Here is a 12,210-nt window from a genome sequence, read left to right on the forward strand (position 1 = left end):
ATTCTGTTCCAGAAATTATGGCAGTTATTCCCTCGTCTGCCCATGTCCACTCAAACCTATGGTGCATTAGCACACCCATTGTCAATTTTTAGACAATGGAGTGGTATCATGGCGATCGAGTACTCCGACAGTTTGGTTGCATATAGTATATCCCGACACTGCAGTACGATTGGGGGAGATCCATGGGATTAACAGGAGGGGGAAGCATGGAAATGATTGGGGAGAAGTGCATGGAGAATATATTACAATGTGGAACAACTGGTTGGGGAGGGCACCTCAGATAGATCGTGCTTTGGATTTGCAACCCTCGTTAGAGTACATATAGTTGTACTGTGAGATAGGGAAACCATTTTTGTTTGGTGGGCGTTTGATGGTAGTCCCCCCGCATATGACATGACTTGGGCAACCCCTTCCAGATTTGCATCATGCACCAGAGTCGGAGCTAGAGTCGGAGGTAGAGCTGAAACTACACTCTAGGGATAGTTCTTATCATCCAGATTTGGGGGCGATGACTATTTCCCGGGCTCGTCAGGCCATGGATATCATTCAGAGTTTGATATCTTCAGCCCACTACCACCTCAGTACTCCAGTCATCCTGGCTCGTATCCATCTCAATACTCCGCTCCTTTCGGCCCGTATCTACTGCCGTACTCCACTCTTCCCGGCCCGTATCCACCGCTGTACTCCACTCATCCTGGCCCGTATCCACTGTCGTACTCCACTCCTCCCAGCTCAAGTTCATTGATGGCGTTTGAGACATGACTTTTCATCTATATTTTGCACACCCTCACATACGAATGAAGAGAACATTGATCGCCGCAATCGCCTGCAACGTGAACATCGAGCTCCACAAAAATATATCCCTAGAACCACACCATCAAACCATCAATTTTAGGAGGTTTAATATAAATAACTTCATATTTATGTAATGGATTTTTTTCCATTTTATTTATCAATTTTATGGATTTTTTTTGCAATTTAAATAGTCAACTTCATATTTATGTAATGAATTTGTTGCCATTTTATTTATCAATTTTATGGGGTTTTTTTTTTCTATTTTAATAGTCAACTTTGTATTTATGTAATAAATTTTTGCCATTTTATTTATCAATTTTATGGGTTTTTTTTGCAATTTAAATAGTCAACTTTGTATTAATGTAATGAATTTTTGTCATTTTATTTATCAATCTCATGAGTTTTTTTTTTTTGCAATTTAAATAGTCAACTTTGTATTTATGTAATAACTTTTTTTGCCATTTTAATTATCAATATTATGTTTTTTTTTGCAATTTAAATAAATAAACTTTAGACTAACTTTGTAATTCAAATTAGATTAACTGCAACAAATTTTAGACAAATTTTAGATTCAATCCTCTCAACATGTAATGAACAACATCTCAATTTCTACCCGATCGTGACGATTGTCCAATATGATAGTTTCGGAGCAGGAATTTACTCCGATTATGACCGGGTAATCTGTGTAATAGCCCAATTTTCAGTGGTATCGGAAACAGTGGCTCTAGACCACTAAATCTGAAAAGTGAGCTCATAAATTTTATTATATAGTATTTATGAGTCGATTGTGAATTTAGGAAGGCTTATGAATTATTGAATTATGCTTTAGAAATATTTGTTAGATTAATTGGTTTTGAAAACGAGGTATCGAGACCTCAATTTTATAAAACGAGCTGTAAATATTTTTATAAATATTTACGGAGTGTCATTAAGGTAGTATTAAAGTTTCGTTAGAAAATTTTAATGTTTCGATAGTTAATTAACTAAAAAGGACTAAATTGAAAAAGGTGTAAAACTTTCTAATTAAAGAAATAGTGATTAAATGGCTTAATTAATGAACAAAGGAGGACTTAAGGAGCAATTATGCCTAAAATAAAGGCATGAGGCGGCATAAGCAAAAAAGAAAACAAAAATCATGCGATTAATGGGAAAAATTGTAAATTTTATGAAATTAACTTAAAGAAATTGAATTCTAAACTTTTCTAGGCTATTCTTCTTCTAATTTTCAGTCCAAAAATGCCATTGAAGGTCCTTTAAGCTGGTTTTTCATATTTTTGCACCATGTGAGTTCAATTCTTGCTCTTTTCTTGTAATTTTTGTGTTTTTAAGACTTTTACAATTAAGTCCAACTATCTAATTCATTAGTTTTTGATTCTATGGGTAATTTTTAAAGTTACCATTGATGAGTGTTGGATGTTTATGATGAATTAACATGAATTTGAAGTTTTAATTTTGTTATATGAAGATTTTATCAAGTAATTTCAATAGAAATTGATTTTAGGACAGATTGTGAAAAGATTAAACCTTAGGGTTTGGTATCAAAGTCTATTTATTAAATGCTCTGTAATAGCTTATAATATTTAGATAAAGTGTTAATTGAGAAAAATTATCTCATTTGTTGAGTTAATTGGTGAGAGACTAAATTGTAAAAATTGTAAAAGTTGGGGTAATTGTGTAATTTCAAAATTTGAAGGGTATAAATTGTGAAGTGGACTGAAATTGAAATATATTCTAATGAATTAAAAATTTTACATTCTAGATCAAGAGCTCGTAGATCAACAAGAAAAATAGAAATTAGCCGAGTAGTCTCTGAACTACTACCAATTTTACAATCCAACCTACATAAGTTCATATGGTTAAAATTCCATGATTATTTGTTAATTTAGGAATGATATAATATAGTTATTCATATTTTGTTGTTGAAATTAATATTGTTGTAAAAGTATGAAAATTGAACTGAATGTTTAAAACGAGTAAAACGCAGGATTGAGTACGATCGTTCTGTGGAAAAGAATGAATTGACGGATAAAACCATGGTTGGAACATGGTAATGTTTAAATGTAAGACCATAGCTGGGCTATGAAATTTTAATGAAAAGACCATAACTGGGTTATGGCACCTTGAACACAAGACTATGGTTGGACTATGGCAGTATAAATACATGTGTAAGACCATAGCTGAGCTATGACATTCTGATGATAAGACCATAACTGGGTTATGGCACTACAAATGTAAGACCATATCTGGGCTATGGCATTCTGATGATAAGACCATAACTGGGTTATGGCACTACAAATGGAAGACCATGGCAGAGCCATGGCAATGCATGTGTAAGACCATAGTTGGACTATGGCATAAAAAGAACGATGTACTCATATCCATAAATTGTTCTTCGATTCAGTAAGAAATGGTAAGAGACTTATGTGATTGAATTGAAAGATTTATAGATTATTATTGATATTGATCTGAAGGAAGTGTGTTTATTGATTATATTGTATTTGGTAGGGAAAAATCTATGATTTATTTACAATTTAATTTATTATATTTTATTAAGTTCGGTAAGATCAATGTTTAACCTATTGAGCTTACTAAGCTTGATTAAGCTTACTCGTGTTGTTTAATGTTCTTGTAGATTAACGTGCAGTCGGAAGATCGAATCAACACATCAAGCTACACTATCTAGTTTAATCCGGTAGTTTTTGTAATGTAAATTTTGATTTATATAGCATGTATAGGGTTGAATTGGCAATGATATAATTTGAATCGTGATTGTGAATCTTAAATGTTTGTATGTATGTAATTAGTAGTAGAATTTGATAAATCAATAAAATGAGTTAAATAGGTAGGTAAAGTAAGTGAAATATTTTTGATTTTATGTCATGTTGAGAACATGTTTTAGCTTGTATTGATTACTTGGTTGGGATATATCAGTGCATGTGGATGTTGAGTGCAGGTTAGTGTCAAAATGGGTAAGAAAAGTGGCCTTAAAATAACCTATTTTCGTCCACACGGGCAGAGACATGGGCGTGTATCTCAGCCGTGTGTGACACACGGCCTGGCACATAGGCGTGTAGTCTAGTCGTGTGTCCCCTGCACCTTGAATTTCAAAACAAAATACCGATGTTTTTACACACGACTTAGCACACGAGCGTGTGGTTGGCCGTGTGACCTAATTTAGAGGGTTACACGGCTAAGGGCACGCGCTGGGACACGGCTATGTGCCTCATATCAAACGCCCACACAACCTAAGACACGGGCGTGTCTCCTCCACACGATCGACCACACGGTCGTGTGTCCCCTGTTTCTAAGAAAATTTTTGAGATTTTGGAAAAAAATCCCTGAGTACCCGGTTTAGTCCCGATTCACTTCTAAGGTGAATATTGGGCCTCGAAGGTCCATCTAAGGGACACTATGAGTGTTATATGATTGATTCTTAATATGTGTAACAAATGTTGGGAAATGTCCGTACTTAATTTGTAAAGTTTGGTAATGCTCCGTAACCCTGTTTCGGTGAAGATAAGGGTTAGGGGTGTTACATTTATTGGTATCAGAGCTTCAGTTTAGTCGATTCTCTGAATGATAGTAATGTAATGACCCAAAATTCACGGGCATCAAAAAAGTGCAATATCGGGCCTCTATCTTAGTAAACCGAGTCTGTAAATAATTATTAAGAGTAATTATGAGTCTAGTAATATGTCTAATTAAGTTTTAATTAGATGAATTTAGTTTAATTGAGAGAAATAAGGAAAAATGACTAAATTGAATTAGGGGTAAAAGTTGAATTATAGATTAATAGAAAATAAAAAGGGCCAAAATGGCAATTAAGCCATTAACAAGAAATGAGGCAGCATAAGTATGAAAAAAATCTTAGATTTTTATGTTTTAAATATATTAATATATTATTTTATTATAAAATATATTATATTATATTATTATATTTTAAATAAACAAAAAAAGTTGACAAATGTATGGTGCATATGATGAAATGTGGAAAATGAAATACATATATTAGTAATTATTACATATTTACTTATCCTTTAAGTAAATAATATTATATTTTATTTTTATTTTTATTATATTAAACTAATTAAATAAAAGATAGAAAAGGAGAAATAGAAACAGAATAGGTAAAAAGAAACAGAGAATAGACGAAAAGAAAGAAAGGAAAGGGAAAGAAAAGAAAAGGGAAAAACTAGGGTTTGAAGCTTTAAGCTTTAATTTGGTAATTCAATCAAGTCCTTTTCTTTTAATTTTGATGTTTTAGAGGTCTTAAAACAAAGTTTTGTTGAATTTAAGTTAAAATTTTGAAAGTTCTTAGATTTTTGAATATGATTTATGTTGAACAAATTGTTAAATTAGGGGTTTGATTGATAGAATTTCTAGTTAGAATTGATAAAAGGGTTAAATTGTAAAGTAAGCTATAAGTTTTGTGTTAAAAGATTAAATTGAAAGAATTTTGAAATTAGGGTTTATACATGAACATTAGATAGTTAAGTTGAATTTGGTAGGAAATTGAGTACAAATAAGGTATGAACTGAGATAGAAAAGTAAGTAAATTTAATTAAGACCAATTTGGAATTAAAATATAAATTAGATAGAAATTCTATTATTATTATTATAAATTAATGTTGTAATTAATAGTGTAAACTATTATTATTTTCGTAGCTAATAAGGAACTCGAGGCATTAGCACACAAAGGAAAGGAGAAGATTATTGAGGAATAATCGAGCAAATTCGGGTATAGAAGAGGCGACATCCATTTTTTTCTAACATAACCATTGAAACATCATTACAAAATGATGTATTTTTAATATATATATTTAAGGGTGGAGGGTGTAAGAGAAACGACACTAGTATTTTTTGGTGTAAAAATACGGTTTAATTAGTGGAGGGCGAGAGACATGCGATACCAAAATTTATTTTTGTATTTATTTATTTTACCATTTGATTTGTTAATTTTTTATTTTTGGAATAGCAAAGCCAACGAACAAATACATAATAATTACAAATAAAAATTTGAAAAGTTCACATTCTTTAACATAATAATTTTCTTTATACTAGTTAAGTAAATAGCAAAAAAAAACTTTGAAAAATTTCAACACAATGGGACCATGTATTAAGTACATAAAAACAAAAATTAATGTTAAAAAAGTAGAAACATACCTGCTCCGTTTCTTCAAAATACCCTCTGCAAAATAAACTATCAACAAAATTAAACTAATACACATTTTGTTATTTGCATTTAAATTAAAAACAAAAAACAAATTATGTGGAGACTTCAATGAAATTATGTATTCTTTTGAGAAGGTTGGAGGGTTACTAAGGTTAGAAAGGAGAATGGAGGAATTTCGAACAGTTCTTGAGGAATACAAATTAACAGATGTAGGTTATTGTGGAATGTGGTTCACTTGGGAACAAGGGAACTTGCCTGAGACAAATATAAGGGAGAGACTGGATAGAGGGGTTGCAAATGATGAGTGGTTGACTAGGTTTCCAAACGCTCGTGTTGGACATTTACAACATATTTTTTCTGATCATTGCCCACTTTTGATTAATATAAATTAGGATAGGGTAAGACCGAGGAAATCGAGATTTCAGTTTGAAGCTTGGTGGACAATGGAGGATTCGTTGGAGGGAGAAATTAAGCGAATTCTAGGTGCGTCCTCTGACTCTATCTTAGATAAATTGGATAGGTTGCGCAAAGGTTTGATGGAGTGGGAAAAGCTGTTTAAGGCCAATCGTGAAGGGCAAAAACAGGGTCTTACAAAGAAATTGAAAGGTTTGATGGATATGGAAAGGGATGATGACACTTTGACAGAGCTCATCGATACGAAAGTTCATCTCGACTTGGAGATTGATAAAGAGGAAGCTTTCTGGAACAAAGGGCACGTGCTAATTGATTAAGGTTGGAGGACAAGAATATAACTTTCTTCCATAGATATGCTTTTGTACGTAAGCAGATGAACACCATCAGTAGATTGTAGCGTGAGGATGGAAGGGAGGTTTGTAATGAGGACGAGATAGGGGAGGTAGCTACAAAATTTTTCTAGCATTTGTTTACATCAATAGAAGTTGGCAAGTTGGTACATTTATTGTCGGGTATGGCTAGATACACGGAGGATGAGGTCTATGCGGCCTTAAAGGAAATTGGCCCTACTAAGACGCCGGGGGCTGATGGATTCCCGACATTATTTTACTAGTGTTATTGGTATATTGTAGGGGGTGACGTTATTGCGTTCTGTGTGAGCATTTTGAATGATGGTAAGGAGTTCGATTTAGTCAATAATGATATAATGTTTATCCCTAAATGTCAGAATCCTACAAACTCAATAAAATTTAGACCTATCAACCCGTGTACAATACTTTATAAAATTGTGGCAAAAGTCATAACAAATTGTCTTTAAGGAGTTATTGAAATATGTATTGATAGTGCCCAATGTGCGTTTGGGCTTGATTGATTAATATCTAGTAATGTCTTATTAGCTTATGAACTTTTGCACACCTTTCGACAGAAGCGTGCGAGAAAGAGAGGATATATGGCTTTGAAGCTTGATATGAGTAAAACTTATGATAGGGTTGAATGAGGATTTTTGGAACAGGTGATGTTGCAGATAGACTATGCTAAAAAATTGGCTGATTGTATAATGCGGTGCATTTCTTCGATTTCCTACTCAGTAAACATTAATGGGAGTAAGGGGAGGAATTTTAAGACTACTAGGGGGCTTCTTCAAGGTGAACCATGTAGCCCTTTTCTTTTCCTTATGTACAATGAAGGACTTTCGACCTTGTTGAGGTTGGCAATGGAAGAGGGTCTATTACGAGGAGCTAAAGCCAGTAGGGGAGGTCCACAAATCTCCTATTTGCTATTTACAGATGAAAGTATTATATTCGGGGAGGCATTGCCCACTGGAGCTTTGATTTTGAAAGGAATTTTACAAGAATATGAAGGATGACCAGGGCAATGTCTGAATTTTGATAAGTCTACAATTTTTTTAGCTCGAATACTATGGAGGAGGAAAATGATAGAATTGCGTCCACTTTGGGGATGCGTTTTTCAAATAATCCCAAGAAATACTTAGGGTTGCAAATATAATGGGAAGGGGAAAAAGCTCTTCCCAAAATTTGAAAGATAAGGTCAAAACGAGAATTGAGGGATGGAGTACGATATTGTTGTCACAAGGGGGAAAGAACATTTTTATTCTGTATTACAAGTAATACCAACATACGCGATGTGCTTTTTTTGCCAAATTCCCTCTAGATGGAGCTTGAAAATTTAATGGCACAATTTTTGTGGCAGAAAGGACATGGGAGGAGGGGGATTCACTGGTGTGTGTGTGTGTGGAGTTATATGTGTAGGCTAAAAGAAAAAGGGGGAATGGGTTTCAGAAGCATGGGGAAGTTTAATATTACTTTGTTAGCAAAGCAATGTTGGAGGCTTATAAACTATCCAGATTCATTATTAGACCATGTTCTTAAAGCGAAATACTTTCCTAGGTCAGATTTTATTAATGCTCCTTTAAATAATTTGTCATCTTATACTTGGAAAAGTATTTGGGCTGCGAAGGGTGTTTTGCATGAAAGATTACATTGGAGGGTGTTTAAGCAAGGGTGTTAGAGTCTCAATTAAGAAAATGCTTGGATTCCTGGAGCTGATAATTTTAGATTAGGTAATTATGTTCATGGCATGCAAAATTCTATGGTGGCAGATTTGATAGATGCTAAATCTAGAAGGCTTGCCCCATTTCACCACCATAGTTTCTCTTAGAAGGATTCGTTTCTCTGTTTATTTAACCTTTGTAAGATAGTTTTCTATGTAACGATCATTCTCCCTACCTATTCTAATTTTTTGTTCATGTACCCTGGTATTTCTGTCTCCCAAGATAGCCCAAAACACACAGCAAAAGTACTCTTTTGAGGGGTCGAACATTCACCAAAAGCCCGGGTTAGCCACTGACCAAATCCCACGTCTGTAGAACCTAGAATACGAGTTAATTGTAATTCTTACCATACCTCAATGGAAAGAGGGCACACGCGAAAGACATGGTCTAAAGTTTTGGCATCTCCACCATACCAAGGACAATAGACATTCCTCTAGAATTCTTCGAATCCCGTTGGCATAAGAGGTACATGATGATTTGTTGGTATGGAGTGGTGAGCCATCTAGGGAGTTTTTGGTACGTAGCGCATATAAACTATTACAAAAATTTCCTATGGTCCCTAATGCTTATGCTTTACAAACCAGCACTAAGGAATCTTATAAACATCTATGGGGCCTAATCCTCCTTGGAAAAATTAAGATTAAAATTTGGAGGATTTCTTGGAACTATCTACCTACTTTTGTTAACATGAAACACAAACAATTGGTAAATAATGGCTGTTGTCTCCAGTGTGGTGAAGTAGTCGAAACTTTAAACCATGTCTTTTGCGCGTGCCTTATTTCCATTTAGGCCTGGTTAGAATTACAATTAACTCGTATTCTAGGTTCTACAGACGTGGAATTTGGTTAGTGGCTAACATGGGCTTTTGGTGAATGTTCGACCGCTCAGAATCATACTTTCTACTATGCGCTTTGGGCTAACTGGGGAGATAGAAATACCAATGTACATGAATGGAAAATTAGAATAGGGAGAGATATTGCTTGTTACATAGAAAACTATCTTATAAAGGTTAAAGAAATAGAGAAATGGACCCTTCTAAGAGAAACTATGGAGGTGAAATAGGGCAAGCCTTCTGGATCTTCCATAAAAATAAACTTTGATGGTGCTTATGATGGTCACAATTTTCGGTCAGCTTCGGGAGCTATTTCAAGGAATGCTGAGGGGCAGGTTATGTTCTCTTGGTCAGAGATCCACAATGGGGTCTTGTCCGCCTTCATCCTTAAAGCCATTGTATGTCATTGAGCATGGAAATGGGGGCAAAAATGGGTTGGGAGGAAGTTATAATGGAGGGGGATTCATTAACCACAGTGAAAAAGTGACAATCACAATATCCAGATAAACCGTTACTAGGAGCATACATTCGCAATATTCAACAGTTAAAAGGTAGTTTTTGGAGAATCAATTTCAAATATACCCCATGATTGGCAAATGGACTAGCACACTCTATCGCAATAGAAACTCTTAAAAGAAATGAACCGATTTACCTGGTGGGGAGCATCCCTGGATATACGGAGTGAACGCTGGACATGGATTGGGCAAGGGAACCGAATTGAGAAGAGTTGCAGAGTTCAGGAGAAAAGGGGAGAGGGATGATCATTGAAGTGAATGGGGAGCTTGATTGCTTCCTCTCCGAGTTCTGGAATAGTTGTAGGGGAAATGAATATTGTTGTTGGGACGGGTGAAATGAATTGATTTGATTGGGCATAAGGGTTGGTGTTGTATTTTCTAGTTTTTTTTCTTATGTTTTATGTTCCCAGTTTGGTCTTGAGCCATGTTCTTTGGATTTTTGCAGTTTCTGGTTTTTGTATTTCTAGGCTTTAAAATTTTGTTGTTTTATTTTTTTTGAATAATAGCCCAATCTGATTGTTATTAAAAAAAAAAACCAAATATTAGAAAAAAAAAACAGAAACATACCTTTCTTTCTTTCAAACACATCCTTTCTACAAAATAAAAAACCCAATTAAATCAACACAACCATTTTTAAAATAAATAAATACAAAAATAAATATTGGTGTCGCTTCTCTCTCACTCTCAACTGGTGTCGCCTCTCTCTCACCCTCTACCAATTAAACCATATTTCTACACCAAAAAATATTAGTGCCGCCTCTCTCACACCCTTCACCCTTAAATTTTTTTTTAAAAAAAAACACATCATTTTGTAATGATGTTTCAATGATTGTATCAAAAAAAAAATTGGGTGCCTCCTCCTCCATGCCCTCCACCCCTTGATATTGTTGTAAACATACCATTTTGGTAAATAATTGTTTTGGCATACTATTTAAGTATTTATTTTTTTATTTTGGTATTATGTACGTAAAAAACCCGAGTATTTTCTATCTTATTTATTTTTAATATAATTATTTTATTTTATAATTTGTTAAATTTCACTAAATTTTTCTTAAATCAATGTTTTATCCAAACAAAGCAATTACAAATAGTAACATTTTCAATTAATGAATTTTAAAATGTTAGCATTTTAAATATCTTACAAATTTTAAAGCTTTTCATCGAAACAGACTCTAACACCACGTTTGGTTGGGGGAATGAAATAATGTTGTAATGGAAGAGAACTGTAATGGAAGAGAACTGTAATAGAATAGAGATGTAATCAATAACTCAGTTGTTTGGTTGAATGGAATGGAATAGAGCTGTAAATGTATTATTATGTTTGGTTGAATGGAATAGAAGTTGTAATAGCATAAGGCAAAATGTTTAAATAACCAGAATACCCTTAGCAGAATTTTTTTAGGTATATTGCTATTGTTATTGTTATTACATTTTAATAGGATTATTATTAAATCATAAGGCAAAATTCTTAAATGACCATAATACCCTTAACATAATTTTTAGGTAGATGATTATTGTTATTGTTATTACATTTTAATAGGATTATTATAATTTAATAATAAATAATTTAATCATATTTTAATATAATTATTATTACATATAATTTAATAAAATAAAATATATAATTTAATAACATTTTTAATATAATTTGGTTCATCTATAAGGGAAGGATGTTCTGCATGCCTAATATGAAGAATAAAACATAATCTCATGAGATCGAGTTGTCAAAATTAAAAATATTGATCCAAAAATAATAGTTATTCTCATTTTTATATATATGAAAAATATCAAACATCTATACACCAAACAAACCCAACAAACAAATCATTTTTTTAACTTCTTTATATTTTTCCCCAACCCATTAACATCAACTCCAAAAATATTCCCCCAAAAATATCAAAAAAGAAAAAGGGTCTTGCTACTGCCATTGATGTATCTTTAATTTAAATCACTTTCCATACTCTCCATGCCCTTCAATCTTCTTGGTCTTTACATCATGCCAAAACCCCACATCAGAAACATGAATAATAGGAAAAAAGAAAAAAAATTATTGCATTGTAGGAAATGTAAAGGAAAAGAAACCAAATCATATGTTATCTTCTTAAAACCCTTCTTTTCTCTAGTTTCATATCTTTCTTGGCACATATCAGTCAACTATGCCCCAGGGCTCACCAGTTGCCATCACAAACCATCAAAACATGTCAAATTTACAACCAAAAAAAATATATATGAAGCTTACATATATGCTTACAATGATAGAAAAAAAAACCAAAATGGTGAATTTCAAGGGATACTAAGTCCAGGTTTTACCATAATCTATATTCAAGTTGGGTCATTTTATCTGTAATAGCCTATTTTACCCGGGCTTTTGAAAATAATAAAAACAAATAAAAAGAGTCCATTTACAAAA

General features: G+C 33.3%; 1 protein-coding gene across 2 annotated transcripts; it reads right to left on the minus strand.

Moving 5' to 3' along the window:
* Window positions 1-201: 201 nt before the first annotated feature.
* Window positions 202-10,262, minus strand: LOC105785617 (uncharacterized). Of its 2 annotated transcripts, none has more exons than XM_012611730.2 (3): window positions 9,938-10,262; window positions 5,959-5,983; window positions 202-863 (listed from the first exon to the last, which is right to left on the minus strand). In XM_012611730.2, exons 1-3 carry the CDS (start codon window positions 10,156-10,158, stop codon window positions 771-773), a joined length of 339 nt encoding a protein of 112 aa, XP_012467184.1. In that variant the 5' UTR covers window positions 10,159-10,262; the 3' UTR covers window positions 202-770. The 2 variants fall into 2 exon arrangements, with proteins under 2 accessions (XP_012467184.1, XP_012467183.1); XM_012611729.2 differs by having other exon boundaries at window positions 5,959-5,995.
* Window positions 10,263-12,210: the final 1,948 nt, after the last annotated feature.

The sequence above is a fragment of the Gossypium raimondii genome, chromosome 1 (genome assembly GCF_025698545.1).
Source record: "Gossypium raimondii isolate GPD5lz chromosome 1, ASM2569854v1, whole genome shotgun sequence".
NCBI lineage: Eukaryota > Viridiplantae > Streptophyta > Magnoliopsida > Malvales > Malvaceae > Gossypium > Gossypium raimondii.